The sequence below is a fragment of the Lepisosteus platostomus genome, chromosome 22 (assembly GCF_059453375.1).
Source record: "Lepisosteus platostomus isolate fLepPlt1 chromosome 22, fLepPlt1.hap1, whole genome shotgun sequence".
Classification (NCBI taxonomy): Eukaryota; Metazoa; Chordata; class Actinopteri; order Semionotiformes; family Lepisosteidae; genus Lepisosteus; species Lepisosteus platostomus.
In genome coordinates, this window is record NC_142632.1 from 11,173,081 (window position 1) to 11,196,001 (window position 22,921).

Here is a 22,921-nt window from a genome sequence, read left to right on the forward strand (position 1 = left end):
ATCCATGGTTCAATTTAGACAAGTGTGCTCTCAACTAAATGAAGGATTCAGCTCTCCAGTCCACAGGGAATCCTCAGCGTTGCCGTGAAGAAAACATATGTACATGAAGCAAGAGGCAGCAGGTTTTCTCTCCCACTTCAGTTTTTTAATTTTATGGACCGTCCCTATCAAGGTGTCCTTACAGCGTGACAATGAAGAAAAATCACATCACTCACAGACCCGTACAAATGCCCACTAGCACACCTTTTTAAGGTTGCATTCCTACACCTCTCGGTTATAAAAAATAAATCCAATTCTAAATTAAGCGATTGATGGGCATCACAGCTCAGAACTAATTTGACTACGTTAAAAAAGACGGGTAAATTGCTTATGGCCAGACGCTCTCTGTTCTATACTAAAGCTGAAAACACAAAAATTATCGATCTGCTGCTGGAGAGAAGTCGACAGGGCTGTTCCGCACTATAGCGATGGAGCACTGCGCCTCTTGGGGCTGTGTTGTCAATGCGTCCTGACAGAAGGCATTCTGGGAGAAGAGCAGGTAGCCACAGTACCTGTGCCACAGCAGCCTTGTGCTTCTTCATGAGCTCGTTCATGTCCTCCTGGTCCTCTTCCAGGCGCGACTGCAGCTCGTTCTTCTCGCGCTGCAGGCGGCTCACCTGCTCCTCCAGCTGAGAGAGAGAGAGAGAGACGGGAGACGCCTTCAGACTCGCGCGCTGGCTGGGCACACTGCGTGCTGCAGGCGTGCAGTCCCACGCCTATCCTACCTGCTAGCGCTGGAGAGTGGGCCAACATTACAGGGCTGGCCTGCGAGGTACTTTCCCTTCTGAAAAGGATTCAAATAACCTCATAAAAATGTCCACAGACAAATAAAGGTATCAGATAACACCATTATCGAAAGGAGATTCCCACACCGCTGTAAAATAGGTTCAGTGTGCACAGAGGAAGAACCAGCACTGTTAGCAATGAGCCACACAGTGAAACTTCCCTCTTCCCTGTAAGAGACACTCAGATTCCTAGATCCAGGGAGGTCTTTGCACATGCAACAGCAGTCGTTACCAGGGGTACTAATTAGTGGCTTAACAAGCAGCACCGCTAATGCACTTTGCTACCTTCTTAGCAAAATTAAAACTGTAATTTTATTTCTCTAATCATCTTAAAATACATAAAAATGGGTTTAGAGGAGCCCGTGACAGAGAATATTAATAAGGAATGAAAAATGTGGGTTAAAAAAAAAGCTAATGAATCCATTAGCACAAAAACAGGGAAGCGAAATGACTTCTAAAACATGCTGACACAATGACATCCATCTTATTAACGTGTTGCAAAAACAGATTGGTGGAATGTATAATGGACTAAATGTATTAAACTCTACTTAAATAGAACATAATTTTATTTAAAAAAAGTAATTATTCATTCAAAGTTGATTACCTAGAACCAGGTGAGGGCTGCTTTCAAACACACGCCAGTCAATGCAGATTGGACTTTTAATGTTCATTCGAAAAGGAAAATCTGTCAGAACGTGTGATGGCAGGGAGTCAGCCATGGAACTGGGACAAACTTTTAGCAGGAATGCTCTGAGTCCATCACACAGCTCAATACAGGCAATCAACACTACACCTTCTTCAGTGTATTTTTATACAGGTGAATCCATTTAGAAAATGATATAAAGTTGTTTAACTCATAAAAAATCATGGCTTCACCTCTGAAGGGGTACAAATGGATATTGTTAAACAATCTGCAGCTTTGGCCTTCTTTTATGAGCATTATTATGTACCTTTGTTTTTTTTTTCGCTTGGTTTTAGTCAAAATCATTTTTTTCTTAGCAGCCGAATGTTACCGATGCTGCTGATAAACCCAGAAGCTGGGAAATTATCTAGTTACAGGCCAGATGTCATAACGCAAAAGTAAACAAACACTGACAAGTGTTTCTGGATCTTTATATGGAGAATAAACCAAAAAAGAGAGGCAGCAGAGTGATTAGTAATTATGTTTGGCCCAAATGCGTTTTCTAACTATAGCAGCAAATTAAAAAAAAACACTCATCCTAAAAAAATGATCACAATAATTTCCCATAATTGCAGAGTTCAACATATAAGCAAGATAGGGAAAAATTGCAGCCTTTGTCAACAGTCTCTCACTCACATTTAAAGAAAAAAGAAAAAACAGCTATTGTACTGCTGTCACACATGCACGGGCGTTTGGCTAATGGGTCCTGACAAGAAAATCACGTTCCATTAAGACATCAAGTGTTTGGACACAAAATCCCATTGGGTGCAGCTGCTCTGCGCTGTTGGAAAGACACTTTCCCTACTAATCACAACCGAGAGCCCCTGTAAGCAATGAATAAATACATACCTAACGTCAGCGGGGCCTGAACAACACATTTAACCTTTGGCGTAAGAGAGGAGGGGGGATCTCGGAGCAGATAATTCCAAGAATAAAGAATTTAACAGTCGTAATGAGTGTGCCTGTTAAGTAGATGGATGTGCATTTGCTCCTAATTACAGACTCGCAAAACGCTCCGAGGAGTATTTGCTTTAGTTTAGCTTGTGGATCTGATGCCGCGGTACCATCTGAAAACATAATAAATTAGTTTCATCTTCCTTCCCATGGAAGGCCGTTCCATAAATCATCGCAATACAGATTTGGAAGTCAACACTTCGTACATAAAGGTAGCAGCCTAGATTACTGTATAAACAAATATATTTTGCCTATAGGCAAGGGAAAACCAACCTAACTGAAATATTTTATTTCATGGAGATGGCGGATAAGCAATGAATTTAAGGGAAAGAGCCTTTGATCGCCAATGGAGTGGGTCACTAAGAGGTGTACAAACTGCTCTGCTGGACAGTGTATAAATTACCTAGAGGTGCCATGATCCATTTAGGCAAACAGTGACATACAAAATGGACTTGGGGAAAACAGCACTGAGCAGAAACCTGCTGCCAAGTCCGTCCTCTCACGAGACATAGCGCTATCACAAAAAGATCACTGCGTGCTCCAGGACTGCAGCATTTGATCATGTTCAAAGGCCACCCTTCATTATTCTTCTTTGCTCAATATTACTATCTATCATTAATGGTAAGAAATTACCCGGCAGCTTAGTGCTGTGCTTCTCACTCGAAAGCCACTGTGACTTCTGGACTCCCTCCTACCTCCGCTCTTAATTACTTAATTGAATCAATCATTGAATGAACCGGACTTAACCGCGGCAATCGTTAACTGTCCGGAAATTCTGCACACTGTACAACAATGAAGACGAATAAGAAATAAACTAAAGAGTGCCACACAATGTCAGCGTATCACCAAGGAATCCACTACCTCAACATCTGACGGTGCTGTTGACCTTAGGTGGAATATTTAATTAATGTTTATTATTCATTTCAGACCTGCTAAGAACTGCATTCAGTCATTCTATTATGAAAAAACAATGAAATGCAAGACCAGGAATAATGTTACAGCATTAGACAGTAAATCTAGAATATACAGTGAATGGTTTACAATTAACATTATGTATAAAATCTCTTTTCTTTATCCTAAAGATGCTGAGCTCCACAGAAGAACCAAAAGGAATTTGAATCCTTCTGCTCATAAACAAAGGCAGCTCAATAAATAACACAAAAAAACATCTATATATCTATATGTATATTATACCAAAGCTCCTGCTATTATGTGAACTCAATTACTTTTTTCCCCTAGTCTAAAGATAATATTCCAGCTAAGATAGCATTATTAAATCGAAATGTATTTCCCGGTAATATGTCTTGCTCAAATTAGAAATGGATTTCAAAACAAGCCATTACAAGCTAAGCCATTTCCCGGCAGCCTATCCTATAATTGAACTTGTGCCCCGTGCAGCAGGCTACAGGAATTAGATTGCTACCAGGAGGCAGAAATGCACTTGAATTCGGCATCCCCTGGAGTCGAGGCATGAGGGAAGACCAGCAGGCTCAGACCGCCCTGAGCGACTGCCTGAAACTTCTACATGTTCCTTAGGACCACTGCCCCCGATACAGGGACCTCTGCAGCGAGATGGAACCAACTGTCAAGGTCTTATTCAAAGGCGGAGAAGAAACTGAGGTGGCACCCATACTTCCAGTCTTTGACTTCTTTAGTGTTAACATGGTCCTTTGTAGATGTCTGTAAGGCTCATCCCGATTTTTCAAATGCCGTAGAGTTACGGTTAAAATTAAACTCTGCAGCTTGCGAAATGTCCGTCAATAATTTTTGGTGGTTTCGTGAAACTGAGGGAGGAATACAGAACAGGCCTAAAAAAAAAAGGGCCGCATTTTGGTAAAAAAAAAAATAGTGGGCTATCCGAGCTTCTGGGTTAGAGCTACACCGCGGGGCTGTTAAACAGATACTCACCGCAATTTTGGCCTTGGAGATGTCGTCCATCTGAACGTGCAGGTCCTCGATCTCCACCTCCATGGACTTGCGGGACTTGACTGCAGCGGCACAGGTGAACTCCGACTCCTCCAGCTGTGCACGCCGGGCAGGAGAAGGGCAGGGGGTCAGAAAAGACGAGCACATCTGGACAGGCGAGCTCGGGCCACTTGGAAGTAAGACTCCCAGTAGAGCAGCTCGATTCATTTTGTTTCTGGTTCTGCTTTATTATTTAGGATGAAATGTTAGTTGGTGCTTGGAGGAGTGCTTCCTAAGCGCTTAAATCATTCTTAGGCGTGTCAGGCCTGGGCGTACCTGGTTTTTGAGCTGGGCGATCTCCCTCTTGCTGGGCGCGTTGTTCTTCAGGTGGTCCAGCATGATCTGGGCGTCTGCCAGCAGGGCTTTGGTGCGTTTCAGGTCCTTCTTCAGCCGCTTCTCCGTCTCCACGTCCCGCTGGCACACCTGGGGCAGGGCAGGCAAATAACACGTGGTCCCAACACGGAAAACGGCATGTGGGGAAGGGCTACACAACCTGTGCGTGTCCTACCTGCTCCTGGGCAGCCAGCAGCTTGGCCTCCAGATCTCTTCGCTCACGCAGGACTTTCTGTTTGTCATCATATTCCTCCTCCAGCTGCACCTCCATCTGCCTCAGCTGTACAACAGTGGGAATCCATTTGTTCATGTAGTCACACGGGGATAAGCAGTTTCAACCGTATTTGTGATAAAGAGGTGCAGTGCAGCTCAAGGGAAGCATGCAGAAAGCTCCTCTTTTATATCTAAAACACACTTCAAGGTTGACCTTAAGGGCAAAGGGGGCGTCATACCTTCTTGTTGCAGGACTGTCTGATCTCCTCTACTTCCTCTTCCTTGCTCTCGATCTCCTTGGAGTGCGTCTGCCTGAGCCGCTCCATCTCCATCTCCAGTCGCAGCTTAGCCTGGAAGACAGATGAGATATTATGGATAAATACAATCACCCTAAGCATCATCAGATGAACATCTGGCTTGAGTATGCCAATGGTTACCACACAGCACCTGGACATAGCCATACTAAACTATACTTTTCGAAACAGCTGGACTTAAAGCCCATTTGCAGCTTCTCTAACATCTGGAGTGAAGTTCTAGCTGCTGTGTCATCTAGACTTAGAAGCCTAAGGTTTGTAACTGCTCCAATATCTGGACATTGCCATATTAAACTACGTGTTGAACTTTCTGGAGTTAAAGCCCGCTTGCAGCTGCTCTTATCTACATCTGAAGTGTAGTGCATTCTGCCTGCTGTGTCACATGTACTAAGAAGCCTAAGATCTGTACCTGTTCCAGCATCTGGATGGTTCCAGCCTGTTCATCCAGTTCCTCCTCCTGGTCCTTGACCTTTGCTTCCAAGTCACGCAGCTGTTTCTTGACCTTGGCTAGAGAGGCCTCATCCTTGGACTCCTGTGAAGAGAGGTCCTGTAGCTCTGCTTCCAGCTGCTCGACCTTCACGTTCAGAGCGCACATCTCCAGGTCCTTATCCTGCAGACACAAGACAGGTGTGAGCCAAGCACAGAATCCCCACCAGAAGCCAAAAACATCTTAAGAAATTAGGAGGATCTTAAATTAAAAACAAAAATTCATGGCAAAGAATCAAGACATGTCTGCAGGTTTTAATAACACAATCAAACCCTAAACAATATTGTCGTGCTGGTAATATATGCAACATTTTGGAAAGATAGTACTGTATAATGCACAGAAAAAACAGTAGCTCTTCATTACTCAGTTCTTGTTAAAACTATCAATGAGCTGTCCTTCACACCTACAGCTTCATTAACCTGTACTGGTTGTAAGGTACCGTGCTGTAACCTGTAAGGTTGAGATCCAGTCCTCTGGCCAATTAAAAGCATGATTTAACAATCTAAAGATTTGCAAAGAAGTTATGCAATCTTTCTGAACACAAATCCTCTGTGACAAAATCCCACTGACAAGGTTCTCCTAGATGTTTTGAACAATGTCAGCTTCTTTGCTGGTTCTAAATTATTGATTAAGTGATTTCAGAAAGAACCAAGAGAAACCCCTTGACCTCCATTTGAGCTGGAAAGGCTGTGATCACTGCTGTGGATGAGTGCAGTATACAAAGTGGTTGAAAAGATATCTGTTATGAGCAGACTCCAGGTTAGAACATGGTAGCAGTACATCTACACTAGTAGATACTAGTGACTGCCTTTTCCCCATAAACAGCTTTTAACAACAGCTTGTATCTTCACTAATGTCCATCATTTACTTCATTTAACTTTTAAATTGTCCAGGCAAAGAATAACATTATGGAAGATGATGTTAGACATTAGAGCAAAGTGTCTGTGTGGTGTGTCTGTTACATTCTCTTTCAGATGAACGTAGCAAGCAAGACATTCAAAGCATTTAAAGTATTTACTTTGATAGTAATAACAGGTGAAAAAATCTAAGAGACTGTTACAATGAAAGGTGCACAGAACAGGAGGTACTGCGTTATTTAATGAGTCATTAATGCTGCAATTCTATACATGCACTGGATGAAAATATCAAAAGGATGAGGAACAAGCAAGGAAAAGAAAAAAAGACAGCAATGACAAACCATGTTTAACAAACGCAGGAAACACAGCCCAGACACTAAGCAAGCTTCTTTGCATAGCATCACCTTGAGCTCCTTATTGCCCCTCCACTTGGGAGAAGAGCAGCCGTTTCCTGTCCCCAGTATATAAAACCTGCTGGGCCCAGCCTGAGGAAGTGCTGGTGCTGCCCCCTGGTCTGTACTATCACATAGAAATCTAGGGGATCAGCGCTAACAGAGGCAGTTACAACCTGTGTTCTATGGGATCTGTTCCCAGGAGCTCAATTTCTAACACATGAGAAATGTATGGGGGCTTCACTGGGGTACCTGTAATGGCATTAGTGATATCTTTACCATAGAATAGCATTGAAAATTAGTTTTAGACAGGAGGGAATTTACTGCTTACTTTTAGGTGCTTGCATGCACATCACAGACAGACAGACAGACAATCTGCTCCTATACAGGTGTATTTGGAGGAAGTAAAGTAACGTCCTGTATTGCAATTGAACCAGGCAAGCGAGGCGCTGCTATGCAATGTTAGCTAGCCCCCGGAGCTATACCCCACTCCACTCCCCTGTACCTCCAGCTGCTGCTTGAGGCTGAAGGCCTCCCCGGTCAGCATGTCCTTCTCGCGGCTCAGCTTCTCTCGCTGGGCCCTCTCGCGCTGCACCTCCTCCTGCACCTGGGCCAGCTCCGCGTCGAACCTGCAGCGCCGGCGACAAAAGCCCGTCAGCTCCTTCAAAGGGGAAAACGCCCTCCTTTCGGACAAGAGGGTCATGTCGCGTAGCGCCACCCTGTGGTCTTGCAGGGTGCTGATGAAAATCAGGTGGGGGGGGGGGGGGGAGAGAAAGCTGGAGGCATCTTTAAATATGCCTTTCCAGTCTGAGCCCCACTCAGTCAGGCTGTAAATCACAATGTAGTGGTTGTCATTGTCTTTGTCTGCAGAAGAATAATGTATAAACATTCAGCTGAGCCCTCTTGACCTCTAATAATGCTTAAACAAGACGAGTTTCGACCTCCAGCTCCGCTTCAAAAACCAGACATTGCCACACTAAAGCGTTTCAGACAGAAGATGGGTAAAATGACCAGGAGGAATAAAGGCAATAACAGGCCAGTTATGAGGAATCCTTTGCAGAAACTGCAAAATTAGCCCCCTCACATCATCATCTCCACACAGGGAGCATGCCAGAAATCATTTGGTCTTCAATAGTGCGCTGTAGTGACCTGTCCTTAAAACAGTTCAGGATGATTTCGCTGCAAATTATGTAAGGTTCAAGCTCGGGATACTGCAGTTATTTTGAAAAGCCAGTTCTTTGAAGAATTGAGCCACTGAGCGATCCTAAGGCAACAGTAAGTGCCACGCAGGTACACAGGCTCCCACTCCAAGCCAGCCTTTTAGCGAAAGCCGTACGAAGAGGATTGGTACCCTGCCAGACACTCCATCAGGCAGCTTCTCTACCTGTGTTTTTGCAGTAATAGCCATTTCTAACTACTGGTTTCTACAGAGGGCAACTCATTAGAGAAAAAAAAAAGAGACTGTTCCAAAGCTCTTAAAATGGTTATGTAATTGCAACTTTACAACAGCTTCTTTCTGGTATCTCCAGAGAATCTAACATGGCCTCCCACAAAAGCCCCATGCGGTAGGAAAAAAAATGAGCTTTGTTTTCCCATGCATTTTCATAAATCCATAATTCCTGGTGAGGGTCCCTGGCAATCTGGAGCCCATCCGGGAAGAACAGGGTGCAAGCAAGAACATATCCTGGATGGGACAGCAGCCCGCGACAGAGGACACGCACAGGCACACAGGGACAAGGGGGAAACGCCCCCCAACCCAGCCAGCCCTTCTGTGGAAAGTGGGAAGAAACCAAGGCACCTGGAGGAAACTGCCAATCCCAGTCCAGATCAGAACCCAGGACCCAACAGCTGTGATTCCCAGTCCAGATCAGAACCCAGGACCCAACAGCTGTGATCCCAGTCCAGACCAGAACCCAGGACCCAACAGCTGTGAGGCACCACGGCATCTTCCTGCATAGCTTTGATTTGCTTATCTTGTGCAGGGCTTTTCTTTTTAAAACAGCTCCTCATGCCAGAGAGGCAAACCTATCCCAGAAATGAGTAGGGGAAGCACATTCTGACTGATAACGCACACACCTGCATGCACATAGCACATAGCAGAGGGTTGTTGTTTTATTTAAAAGTAAGCTTGCTATAAGCATCTTCAATGACAGTGCATTGCTGACGTGCTGAAATAAAAAGGAGAAGGCCTGGAGCTAGACTCTGAGCAATATCCTCCTAAAGTCTTCCTGACATGTCCCAGGGGAATTATACCAAAAGGGCGACTGATGAACGATGATCCACTGCAACAGTATAACACACCACTTAACACGCTAATCTCACCGCTTACTGCAGCCTCCCACAGTGCTCTTTACCAGAACTCCAGCTCCCTGATAAATCAATAGACAAAAGAGCTCCTTGACTGCTCGTCAATGTGCATGGATTGAGCAGCCACATCCTGCCCAGGCCCCGCCTGGACTGAGCACTGCTCCATGCTCGCTCGTTTGTTGAGGAATACAACCACTACTCTAAATTAAGAGTTATCTTTTTTTGACCCCAAAAAAAGGGAACAATTGGGTTTTATCAATAAATCTTCCTGGAATTACACTGCAGAGCTCAATCTTGATCCCTTGGCTGTTTTCATGCTGCTTATCTTTTGCTTTTATTGAACAAAAAAAAACTCAAATCACAGCACTGGTCCCTGGGTAAATGCTTTGAGAACACAGCACCACATATGGTACGGCAACGTATCTGGGAAATGGACCAAAAGAAAAGCAGGACGTTATCTCAAGAGGGGTTTGCAATCTACAATCCACTCAGATATTTGGCAGGTCATCACTGCTCTAAGACTGAACAAGCCCTTCTCCACCCGGACGAACACTGAGGCACAGTGCCTCCAGCACACTCCATCTTCAATCATTATAAATGGCATCGCCTTGCCAAAGACTTGCAAACTTACAGCAATGCTTCTTTTAAACGCATTGGCTCTCAAAGCTCGCCTTTCCTCCTTCAATCAACCTGCACACATTTGTTCTGCTACGGCAATTCCTAGCTCCCGAAGCCGGCCCTGTTATAGCAATGGATTACATGTGGTACAATCCGTCTCACTACGAGAGCGACCTGTTCGTTTCAGCCAATATCGTTCACGAGTATCAGAAAAGCTATTGTTCTCCCGTTCTGCCTCACCATAAACATCCACTGGCCTCGGGCTCAAACTATCAAAGGGACACATTCTGATAAGGAGCAAATAACAGGCAGAGAAAAAAGGTTAAACTGAAACAATAATTCTTTAAAAATAAGCGATGCAGGACCTTAACCTTAAAAAAAGGCTCTTCTTTCTATTAATACTTTCCCAGAAGATTTTGCCATATTGCACTTTAGAAGACACTGAACAGTGACTAAAGGTGACGCACAGCCGAATTTGTCACACAGGAAGGAGCAGACAGACAGGCAGGCCAAGGGTACTGCTCTCACTTGGCCACCAAGGGGTGCCGTGGAGATGTTCTGAACTGCCTGGAGAGAAACGGGTCAGTGAAAGGAGATATGGGAAGATTCCAGATTTTCCTATTGCTTTCCTGACACCTTTGAGGCCTTGGGGTCAGTGGATTGGCACCAAAGCGGAGAATGAACGGCTGTAAATAAAATGAAGGAAGAGAAAGAGAGGGACGAATCCAGGGGCAGAAGGGGCAGGGGGTGGAGCTCATTCTTACTTTCTCTGCTTCTTCTCCAGGTCATGATTGCGGCTCTGCTGGCCCTCCAGGTGCAGCTTGGTGTCCTGCAGCTCGGCGGTCAGCCGCTGGCACTTCTTCTTCAGCTGCTGCACCGTGCGCTGGACCTCCTCGCTGTCTGCCTGCAGGTCGGTGAGCTGGAGGGAGGAGCACGGAGGCCGGGTGGGGGTCAGCCTCACAGCCCGGGGGCCGGCGGGACCAAGCACCGGGACAGGGCGCGGCAAAACATGCAACGTGTCTGTTCTCGCCACAGAGGTACCAGCAGACAGGAGGCAACAGGGTGTGGCTTCTAATGACTGGCTCCGAGAGAGCATTCAAGACAAAACTCACTATTCAATTTCCCGATGGCGAGGGCGGGGAGGTTGGTCAAATATGAAAAATGTCAATCAGATTTAAACCAAGTTAATTAACCTCCATGCTGTCCACCAGCAGCCTATATCGGGGGACTACCAGGAGTGAAAGGGCCACAGGAGGCTTATGGTAGGTGCCCTACCCTTCTCTCCAGCTGTCTCTTATTCTGCTGCTCCACCTCCAGTTTGTCATCAAGCTCCTGCTGCAGCCTCTTCTTGGTGAACTCCGTCTCCCTGATGGCCCGCTCGTACTTCAGACGCCACTCGCCCCCTGAGAGAGACAGAGGGCAGGACATGAGCTTCGGAGGCGCTCCGCCCGCTGCAGGGAGACCCCGGGTTGGCGATGCCCGCCGGCGCCTGGGACCCACCCGAGTCGTCGTCGTCCAGCTCGCCGTTCAGTTCCGACGCCCTGATCAGCCGCGCCTCCATCACCTCCATCTCCATCGACTCCATCTGCTTCTTCATGGCATCAAACTTTGCCTGAAATCACACACAAGCCCTCAGATCCTCTGGGAAATAATGGGGCCATCTGTTAAAAGACATGCTCAGAGAAGCCTGCGTTGATACTCACATCATTTCTTCCTAATTAAGCAGTTTTATTTCAAATCAAAAATTTGTTGTCAGCCCACCTGTGGTCTCCTTCATGCAGGATTCATTAATAAACTCCCTCTACCTCCAGGTCCATGTTATCTGTCATTTCTAGCCAGTTAATGTAGACAGGGGGCAGGAGGACTTAACGAAATGTTTAGAATTCAGATAGTTGCCCTGTAACTATATTCACAGATTACAGATTTCACATAGCAAAGTGAATTATTTTGAAAGCTTGGTATTCACTGCCAAGACATACTTCTTTAAAAAATATTCTGCTTTTAATCTGATACAATTAATTATAATACAGAGAGAGAGGGGGGTACACAATGAGCGCCTGCAGTATTCATGACACGACTGAATGAGGACTCTTTTGTTTCTTCGAAGACAACCACATGCCCAAACCAGGTACGCCCTCTGGTCCTCTGTCATTCTCAGCACAACACTTCCTGCTTCTCTTATACAGAAGTCAGAGGGCTGATTCTGTGTCCCAGATGCAGCACTAACGGCCATAAAGAGTTAATAGAGCTAGTTCAGAGTGATGCCGCTCACAAGTTGAGATGATCATACCTAGAGCAGTGGACAGTGGTGAGCTGTCCACCAGTCACAGCTGGAGCACATGTAGTGGACAGAGCGAGCGAGCCAGGGGGCAGTGTTGTCATGTGAACTGTCTGCCGGTCACAGCTGGAGCACGTGTGGTGGACAGAGCGAGCGAGAGAGCAGTGTTGTCATGTGAACTGTCCACCGGTCACTGGTCACAGCTGGGGGACGCACAGTGGACCATACGGGTGGACGAGTGCAGAAGCCTTACCTGCAGCTCCTTCATGTCCTTTTCCAGGCGCAGCCTGTCCGAGGTCTCCGACTCCAGGAGCTGGGATGCGGACTCCCCACTGTTGCGCTCGTCGGTGAGCTCCGAGGACAGCTCTGTGATCTGAGGAGGAGAGGGCAGGCCTTTGTGAGCCGCCATCCACAAAAAGCACATGCTCCACTGGCACAGAACAGGGACTATAGCTGCGTTTCCCAGAACAAGATGAAGAGCACCAGAGCTTAAAGAACATCTCCCGTGGCCTTAACAGGAGACCTGAGAGCGCAGCTGATCAGGAGCAGATTTGTGAAAAAGATCTTATCTGAATCATGTGGACTTTCCAGTTTCATTCATCCCTCCTAAAATCAAATGCAGCCATTCGCTCACTAGAGAAACATTTCATAGCAATGCATCCATAAGCACACTCCCACAATACAGCCAGTTATTTCAGAACAGGTTAAAGATGAAATTTTCAGATCCAAGAACAGAAGCCAGATATCAGTATTTTACACCCGACAGGAAATCTAAAACAATCAAAAAGATTTTCCAGCTTTTCTTAAGCTTTTTTTCCCCAAGACCCTTTCTGGGGTTTGTCCACAGGTTTCCTTCAGGGGCAACATGGCAGTGTGATATCCTGGCTGTGCAAGAGGAGACAGCCTTTTAAAAACAGCCCAAATTCATCTTTCCAATTTGTAAAAAAAAAAACAACAAAATACCACAGCTGTGTACCAGTAATGCTGTAAGAGAAAAGATGTCAGAAATGTTCCAAATGACAACATCTCACCGAAACACAGTGCCCTCCGTTAGTTTTGAGACAGTGAAGTTAAATGACTGTTTTTGCTGTATACTCAAGCAATTCAGGTTTGAGATGAAAAGACGAAGATGAGGCAAAAGTACAGAATGTCACCTTTTATTTCTGGGTACTTCTGTGCTTATATCTTATACAATTTCAGAATAACAGCACTTTTTTGTGTTCACCCCATTTCAGGTGAGCTTAAGTATTGGGACAAATAAGTAAGTTGAAGAAGTATAAAACTTAGTATTTGGTCTCAAATCTTTTGCATGCATCAACTGCATCAAACCTGACATCACCATCACTTTGTTCTTTTGAGATGCTTTACCAAACCTTTGCTGCAGGGCGGGGTTCTAACACCAGTCTCCTTTTCAGAAAGTTGAAATTGCTCGACAGGATGTAAATCAGAAGGCTTTTGCCTCATATACATATTTTCCTGTCAAATTTGAATTGCTTGAGTATACAGCAAGTATAGCAATTTTGACTTCACTGTCCCAAGACTTCTGCGGGGCACTGTAGCTATGCAATGTGACACTAAACAACTTCCTGAAAAATAGCAACCTTAGAGCACAGGTTGCCACTCACTGACCACCACCCTGTGCACAGAATGCCAGCCAGTGTTGGCTTTTGCATTGCTCGTCTCTGCTGCAAATCCATCAGAACTGTGGTGACTATACGCAGATGGATCTAGACACCCCCCACCCTGCCAAGGGGCCAGTGGCCAGGGCTGTGGTCCTACCCTGCTCTCCAGTCGGTCAGAGTTCAGTCTGAGCTCGTTCCTCTCCTTCTCCACCTTCTCCAGCTTCGCCCGAAGCTGCTGAATCTCCTCCTGAAATGACAACAGGCACAACAACACACTTTAGATTTCAGAAAGGCAAAAGAAAAAAACGGGAATCATTGGTTAATCTGAATAAAGATGAAATGATGAAAAGTAAATAAAAATATAAAAAAACAAACTGCTCAAAAGCCTTGTCTCTTGCCTAGCACTGCCAAACGCATGCCCTTGTGCAGTTGTGCTCTGACCTCACCTCTGCTCATCTAACAGGTTGCTCTGGAACAGCTGAGCCTCCTGTACGGACACTAATCAAAGCTCCCAATCCACACTGAAACTTTCTTTCTAGTTAGCAAATCGCTGCATGGTTCGAACCACGCGGAGCCTGTATATTTCATTTTCCCCACAGAGACGCAAAAGCAGAAAAACGAATTTGCAATATTACTGCGCAAGTAATAGATGCATCCCCCTTGTGCAACACATCCCCAGCAAACATGAAGGAATAACTGAAATGAGTAATTTGTGCAGTTTGCTTAGATTACAGTGAATCTCCAACCCCCACAACATATTTAAATGTGTATTTAACCCGTGCTTTAAAACTCAACTAGAACTGTGAGCACAATTTTAGTTTTGCTTGGAATATCCAAACAAACATAAACCGACAGGATGCTGTAGCCGAGCTTAAACGTCAAATGTAATTTGAAAAAGAGAGGCTCACTAAGGCCACTTCAAGCAGAGGAAAAAAAAAATTCCATATACTGTTAAAGCTGCTTTTGATACTATGGATGTGAGGCAGGTAAAAGTCACATCACACTGAATCCTCAGGTTATAAAGTGTCGTAGAAGAAAAGATTTGATCAACTTTGGACCTACGTTGTTCACTTAAGTCAACACATTCCTACAGTCCTGGAAGGCTGCAGGTTCTGCAAATCAAAACATTGAACAAACTACAGCCTTCAGAGGTCAAAATCGAACACTACACCACCTTCACAGAGCCTGAGCTACACGAGCTGTTGCGCGCGGTCTGCTTGCTTGGCTCAGCCACGGACACTCACGTCTTTGCCCCGGATCTGCTCCTCGGTGAGCTGGACCTCGATCAGCGGCCGCACCGTGGTGAAGAGCTTCCACCAGGGCCAGCCCTTCACCCCCCGGTTCTTCTTGATGTTCTTCTGGATGCAGCGGATGGCCAGGTCCTGGATCTGAAAAGCACAGGGGTGGGCTGTGCCTGTTAGTGTCCCGTGTAAACGCCCAGCCCGGTGTCCAGGTTGGCTGGGTTAGCATGTTGCGGCTCAAACTACCACTTCTGTGTCAGGTGGACATCAACAAATCCGAGAACCCTTCAAGCGTCTTTTCTTTCAGAGGGGGATGGAGGCGATGGTACCCAGCAGCGAGGAAACGAATGAACTAGTTTTTATTTCGCTTCTGTTAAGATATACTGGTCATCACAGTGGCTTTCTATCCCAGCCCTAAAGGGGAATACTAATCCACCACACACTGTGGCCAGGGAACGTCTTGGACAGTCTCTGCCTGGGATCACTCTGGTGGGTGTATATCAAAAAGAGTCCCAGTCAAGTACACAATCTTTAGGCTACTTTACTTCATGCCAAGCTAGAGGCAGACAATCCCTCCCTAGACTGGACAAAGCAAAATACGTGTAAACACCAGTACTCACCCTACGTACCCTCATCTCAAGTGAGGAAGTTGCAAGCAAGAAAAATCTGCTGCAGCTACTTTTTCACTTCTCCTCTTCGCCAGAGATATCGGAGTCTCATTCACAGGGGTTGAAATGAGCAGGTGAGGTCAGAAAAGCTGTGCAAACAGCAGTTCATTCCTGAAGCAAAGTGGCACTAACTGAACCTCACCTCCCTTCTCCCCGCATGGCGCTCTGTAAAAGTCTGTAATTACATTCAGGAGGTTTTCGTGACCTCCAGCACCTCAGTTTCCACATCTGCATGGAAGCAAGAGCACGAAAACCAAGGGCCAGATGGCAGAAAAATGGAACTTTGCTTGTACCACAATTGGCAGGCGTAAGAGCTGCCCAGACACCCAGACGGCCAAGGAAGTGGACCCTGTGCAGCCACCAACAGACTAGGAACAAAAAGTAACAACCAGAAGACTAAATCCCAAAACTCCAAGAACAGGCCAAGATCAGAAACCAGGAAGGCAAGACAAGGAAAAACAACACAAAGAGCAGAGGAACAGAAACTCAGAGGAGAAAACAATGGAAGAAAGAAGAACAATTGGACCAGAGAAAGGAACAAGGAAAGAATCAGGAAAAACAGGGAAGTAACTGTCCAGAGCGCAAACAAGAGGTTACAAGCCTGAGTGCTCAATATATAGAGCTGGGGAAGGGTAGTGTGAAATCCTAGGTACACTGGTCAGTCTGCGATTGGCTAAGACTTAACGCGGCCGTCTGCATAGTCTGCGCCTCTGCTGCGCAGCCAAGCCAGCAACCAATGCTGGAGGCTCCCTCTGGTGGTGAGGAGGTAGAACTGACAGTGGCAGGGTGCTGGAGTGTTGACACAGAACAAGGGACATCCTGGATACACCAGCCCAGGATTGACAGACAGGCTCAGGGAGTGAGGAATTCTGGACAGCCCACAATGCAGCCCCCCTGTTTTAATTGCAGAGGCAGGATCATTAACAAGGGCTGCCCTCTCTCGGAGCTAATGGGCGTCAGACACCATGACAACGTAAGTGACAGGCAGCACAAAGCATCCTTTCATTTAACCCCGAACCGCTTTCACAATTAAATCCACCAAAAACCGTATTAAATAAAGTGCTCTCGTTTTTAAAAATAGCTTGGCTGAGATTTCGAGAGTATGCCTAGCCTTTAAAAAAAATACTTGTTCAGAATATGTGGAAAAAGCTCATCAAACTAATGGGAATGGTTTAAAATACTTTTCAGTTTGAAAACCTGTGAAAGATGTGCAGCTTACACTTGGTGAAGTTAATCACATGCAATTTTGCACACCATGGCTAACATGCTATATGTACTGTATGGGTGCAGACGAATATGTGTCTCGTCAGGCAAAGAAATACACGTCAATCTCCCTGAAAAGACTCTACCAGATTTCTGGAAGCTGTGCAAAGACAGTTAAGCAGAGACAGTAAGTGTTCCAAGACCAGCAACTCCGGAGTGTAATTAAATCAAACATCAAGAAATCTTGGCAGTCAGTTAACAGTTTTATAAGATTTCCATGTCGCTTGTACACAAGCATCTCCAATAACAGAAGATTATCTGGAAACCCAATTAAAGCTGCACAATTCACAGCATCAAGTGGATTCAGCGTACAATGGAGAACAAACCTGTGTACCGATTACAATTCGTCACACTACGAAAGCTTTAACATGCTGCAAAATTCAAGGGAGTCTTTCAATGATGCTGCAGACAATATTCGCCAGAGTTAATTTGTGAATTCTGCCCAGAACGAATAAGGTAAAACAACAGATTACACAGTACGCAGGGCAATAAAAACAAAACGAGAGAATTCCTAATTAAAATCCCAGCTCCTGCAACAAGCCTTTGTGTTTTGATACAGTAAGCAGCGAGACAGACAACAGTGTGATTATCGCAGCTCTTCCATCGAGGAAACAACAGCGCAGAGATGATTACTGAGAAAGCCACGCTGCTCTAATCTCAGGAAACTCTGCTTAAGGTTACAGTCACAGTTTTCAGCGAGAGCTCTAAACGCAGAAAACCCCTCTTTCCTTTAGGGGCAGCTCCTGCAGGTTGTCACACACTAACACAGACATCCCCAAATCATTTAACAAGCGAGGCCAGCCAGGCAAGGAAACTCCTCCCGTTATCCACCTGTTTTCTCCCAGCACGGAGGTTTATCTTAAGGCAATAACTTAATTAGACACACACCCGTCTGCCGTATCAGTTAATTCCCAATGAACATCAGCAGCACAGCAATCACCTGTCAAAGAGCAATTCGTTTTCCGTATTTATTTTAATTCCCAAGGCAAAGTTGACCCATGATGAGATCATCATTCCTGGTTAGAGAAACCTCTTCTGATACAATATACACACTCCAGGACGACAGCAAGGCACTGCAAGCCATATTTAGACAAGCTGTTTGCAGCATCAAGTGTTTGGCACAGTATCCCTTTCTCATTAAAACAAACATCAGAACTGTTTTCTGCAGAATCGAGTGAAGTTCTGTAAGGATTCCAACACGAGCCATTCCCTACTGCTTGTCAAAAACTTTTTTTTTTTAAAACCCAGAGGATGTTAATGCTGTCACTGCAGTACACTGCAAATCTAATATCAGCTAGATTAATTCCTGTCCGTCATTAGCATCTCCTATTAAGAAAAAAATACTTCACAATTATGATGGAAAGGGACCCTAATCAAGTTTCATGACCGGCAAGGTCTAGAACGGGAATGATTTCCATTACACAATCATTATCATAAGGGGGGACTCTGGGGACAGAGATGCTCGGATAATCTCTTTCCAAACGGGAGGAGGAGAAAGGGCACAAGGAGAGTTTCTGATCACGTAGGAATAAACCTTCCACTCCACGGCATTCGTCTAATTAGGCGAAGCCTATGGACTGTATTGGAAAAACGCCACATGCAAATTTGCCCTTCGACTGATTAGCCACACATGCCATAGACAACCATAGTCTCAGCCAGCGTTAATTGATAACTAACCTCTTATCACTACAGCGACTTCCATTTACAAAGCAGTTGCTAGGTTAAAAAATATGCATGCACAATATAGGATTCATTTTAAACTTTGATTTGATCCTTAAAACTTTTAGACATTTCCGGAATGCATTCGTTTCTAAACAGTCCTTATGTGCTTGCATGCGTCCTGTAATGGACTGATGCCCCATCAGGAGTCCCACCTTGTGCCCTAAGCTTCCAGGACAGTCTCTGGTCTGCCCCAGCCCTTACCAGCCACAGGCAGTTTTCTGATAACAGAAGGATGGATGTTCGTAGGTATCAAAGCATACGAGAAGTGCACGCTTCCATAATGGCAGATTAGGAAAAGGAGCCAAGTAAACAATGAGCCAATTAAAATGAACAGATGAAAAGAAAACTAACCTAATTTTACCAGTGTAAAATACTGAAGTTTCTAGGACACCGTAACTAACACAAAAGTGAGAATGACAATTCCCAAATTGATTAGCTGTACCTCCAAAAACCCTACTGTGCTGACAACCCAGCTGCCTCTTCTCTCTCCCTCCAGTCTGCTCTGTACTAAACAGCAGCTGTTGCTGCACCCAGCCAGAAAACTACAAAGAACGTCTTTTTACAGTCCAGGGAAGGTTCTTTTTTTTTTTCAAGCATGTATTGTTTGAAGTGCTCCTTAAAAATGTCAATAGAATAAAACATAAAAAAAAGAAATAGTACTTACACAGAGAAGCAAGGCACCAACCTTAAAGCCAGCCAAAGGCTTTAAAAACCAGGATGGCCAGAGATATCAGAGTGGGACAGAACTGACACGAAGGATGTACCAAAGAAAAACAGCCAATCCACAAGGAGGGCGAGTTAGGAAGAGAGCCCCAACGCCTTGTACTCGTTTAGCTACCTTTGACCATTTTAGGGTAAAAGACTTGTCAGGAAGGGAAGAGTGGGTGCCATACTGTAAACTGAGCCGCGGAGCTCAGCATGGGGTGGGCTTCCTCCCTTGTGATTAAGTGCTGTAATTATTACGCAACTCCAGACGGGCTCTCCACTCTCTGGCGGAGCAAGAGCTGGCCAGCCGCGGGCGGGCCGGGCACCGTGACCGCGGTCATGGACCGGGCAGAACCCGAGCCCAGGGGAGAGGTCGAAGGGAGAGCGCACAGGGAGAAAAAAGTCAACGGGGGGAACGAACCGAGACAGAAAAGAGGTATAGTGCAAGGAAGGTCATTGTGGTTTTCATAAGGAATCCAATGAGCTGAAAATGTTCTTGTAGCTGAACGGGGTGACATGTCTGACAACAGGAGATAGTCTACAGCAGGGAAGGCCACCCCTGGTTCTGCAGGACTACAGCCCAGGGGGGTCATCCTTTCATCATCGGTTTCTAGAAAACTGCAACAAGCTTTGACCACTTAAGCATGTGATTTCCTCAATCAAGCAGTTTAGCAAGCATTTGAAATGGAAATGCCAGCCCCCCTGCAGCTCTCAGAGACAACAGCCGGCCACTCCTGATTGAACTAATTAACTTACTCTATTAATTGAAGCTCACATGCTCCAAGTCATTACCAAGTCATTACTGAGGGGCGAGTACTGGATTGTTGGCCAACGCCAGCCCCTGAGAAAGGGCTCTCACAAAGAGACGAGACTGTGAAGACTCCAAACCAGGTCTAGCCGGGAAAAAGCAACACTTAGGATAAAAGCTAATAATTCTTCTAGAAAGGGAAGAATTTCTCTCTTACGCCTCCCCGTGCCAGCGGGGGGCCCCATCAGCACCAGCAGCCCAGCCCTAAGACGCACAGCGCCATCCCAGAAGGGCAGCCTCACCTTCCTCTTCTTGAAAGCCTGCCTGGCCAGGTATCCCCTGCAGGCTGCCTGAAACAGCGTGATGTTCCGTCTGGTCTGCTCATCTCTCTGCTCCTCCAGTTTCGCCAGGGTGCCCGCCCTGAAGAACACCTGGCAGGGGGAAACACCTGTTAAATCACCGGCGGACCACTGATTAACCTTTCCCTTAATATTAAAATCATATTTCAAGAGTCTCGAGACAAATTCTCTTTCGCAAGGATGTTCTTGGCATGGAGGGACTGGATTACATTAGATTATGAACAAGCAAAAAGAATCGATCCAATGCAGCTGTTCCACATATTGCTTAAAGCAAATCTGAAAAGGTTATTTAGTAGATCTGGCTGAAGAGGGAGTGTTGCTCCTGATAAGAAGACCTATGTTTTTCCACCTTCAAGAGCAATCTGCCAGATCTAATTAAACTAGTAATTAATGTATTACCATTACGTCTGCAGTAATGCACCCACATTCTAAAACTCTTTTGCTCAGAAGCTAAAGCAGTGTCAGTGTACTCAGAAAGTTTTTAAGCAGTAAAGAGAAAATATATTCAAAGGGGGGCTTAAGCCTTTTCATATTTTATCACTGAGCTCTTGAAGTTAGATGAAACGTGAAATTTTGCTCTGTTTTTTTTTATAGTAGTGACTCAGTGTGCATGGACATTCTGGTTGAAGCAGATCCTTAATCAGTGTCTTTTAATTTCTTAATTAAAGCTCAAAGAGATGAGCAGGTTCTGTATCTAATGATTAAAGGGTAGAAACGGTCTTGGAAGCTTTGCACACATTTATTTTTTGAATAGCCCCTCTCCAAGTGGCTACATTATTTCATGTAAGACTTTAGCAGTGAAGAGCAGTAAAAGCCTATTTCATCACCGCATATTCAGATTGATGTAGCATGATTTAGGGGGGCTGCCTGCAGCCTGCCCCAAGCCCAGGATGATGGATAATGATGGACAAGACATCTATCTGAGACTTGGAGAGCAGCTTACAGCACTTAGCAAATTAGAAGAATCTCCAGTGAAAGATTGAGGCCTCTGTTGGAGGAAATGCGGAGGAAAAATACATTTTGCTTTCCTGGCTCCAAGCAAAGATTTAAGAGCTTCTCTCTGGAGGAGTGCGCAGTAAATTCATTTTTTTAATCACAGCAGGTAACATATGTCTAAAATGTGACAAGCAAGTTTAGCCGTTCCAGCCATGTTGTGAAATTAAACTCCACCAAGAAAAACAACACTTTGCAAAAGTTCTTTTCTAGTTCAGCCAGCACGAGCCCCACCCCTCTTCCACTTGTTACGGGTTTTCGGAAAAATGCTGAGCAATGCTGAAAGAGCTGGTGGCATTATCATCACACACACGGGCCCCTTCCCCTCCCCATCCTCCCACGTTCAAGTTGCGGCACAGGGATAAAGCAAAAGGGGGAGAAAAAAAATAAAGCTGCTTTGTTTCTCGGAGCGGTGCAGAGATCAAGTGGACTTGTGCGGAGAAAAGACATTCTGCCGGCGGCACTCTCCCCTCCCTCCCCCCCCCCCCCCAGTCTCAAGTTCTGCCAACACGGATCCAAGAGCATCTCTCATGCCTAGCGCCTGAGCAATCACAGGCACACGCAGAAACATCGGCGAAACGCATCGGAACAGGTAAAGAATTATTCCATGCTGAATAGGAAAGAGAAGAGACATGACGTTTCGGCTGAGGAGCCTTCTTCAGGTTTGAGGCCGACGCAGCTGCTTACCTGAACTTCGACGAAATGCATCTTCTAGAACTGAAGATCATAAAGGCAGTAAACAAGTTTCTAGCCGGTTAGATGCGATTTAATTTCGGATTGGTAATTCAAGGTCAATTCAAGACCTAGGGGTCTTAGGCTGCTGCCTTGCAGAAAGAGCAGATCCCTTAAGACAACTGTCACTGCAGTCACCTTTCCTCGTCCACATCTCAAATACCAGCTGAGATGTAAAGGCATGGCCTTTATCCCCCAAAAAACTTTTGTTTGGGTCGATCAAGAACTTCCAAAATGTTTCTGAAGCGAGAACAGTTAAAAGGTTGAAATCAATCCTATAAAGTCAATGAAAGTTTCAGTAATGTTGCAGAGCCCAGCTGGAATCAAAGCTAGCAGGTGGTGGTGGGCCCAAGACCAAGGCTGGGAATCACTGGGAATCTTCTAGTTGATTTCTGAATGACTCAGTTGAATCTTTAATTAGCAGAAGCCAAGACATTTTTGAGATTTCTCATTGGGAAAGCCACCTGTTCGTCCTACAAAACCCTTCAGTCCCAGGTACTCACCCTGCTCAGGCCCATGTGATAGTTGCTGCTCTCCAAATCCAGCGACTCCAGCAGTTCCTCCACGGCCTAAAAACAGATCAAGACCTGTGAGTCGAACGCAGAGCTGTCTTTTGTCGGGGAAGAAAACTACCAGTACAGGCG

At 45.5% G+C, this 22,921-nt stretch overlaps 1 protein-coding gene across 46 annotated transcripts in view; it reads right to left on the reverse strand.

The window, feature by feature from the left end:
* The window catches only part of myo18ab (myosin XVIIIA b), a 120,062-nt gene that overhangs the window by 20,507 nt on the left and 76,634 nt on the right, over positions 1 to 22,921 (reverse strand). For all 46 annotated transcript variants that reach the window (XM_088616016.1, XM_088616015.1, XM_088616014.1 and 43 more), the window contains 15 exons: positions 22,781 to 22,846; positions 20,496 to 20,624; positions 15,091 to 15,234; positions 14,004 to 14,093; positions 12,478 to 12,597; positions 11,447 to 11,558; positions 11,222 to 11,349; positions 10,711 to 10,865; positions 7,527 to 7,650; positions 5,695 to 5,895; positions 5,211 to 5,321; positions 4,934 to 5,038; positions 4,702 to 4,848; positions 4,369 to 4,482; positions 552 to 668 (listed from right to left, as the gene is read on the reverse strand). In XM_088616016.1, the coding sequence (XP_088472142.1) occupies positions 552 to 668; positions 4,369 to 4,482; positions 4,702 to 4,848; positions 4,934 to 5,038; positions 5,211 to 5,321; positions 5,695 to 5,895; positions 7,527 to 7,650; positions 10,711 to 10,865; positions 11,222 to 11,349; positions 11,447 to 11,558; positions 12,478 to 12,597; positions 14,004 to 14,093; positions 15,091 to 15,234; positions 20,496 to 20,624; positions 22,781 to 22,846 (1,863 nt within the window). The remainder of the gene's footprint in view (positions 1 to 551; positions 669 to 4,368; positions 4,483 to 4,701; positions 4,849 to 4,933; positions 5,039 to 5,210; positions 5,322 to 5,694; positions 5,896 to 7,526; positions 7,651 to 10,710; positions 10,866 to 11,221; positions 11,350 to 11,446; positions 11,559 to 12,477; positions 12,598 to 14,003; positions 14,094 to 15,090; positions 15,235 to 20,495; positions 20,625 to 22,780; positions 22,847 to 22,921) is intronic.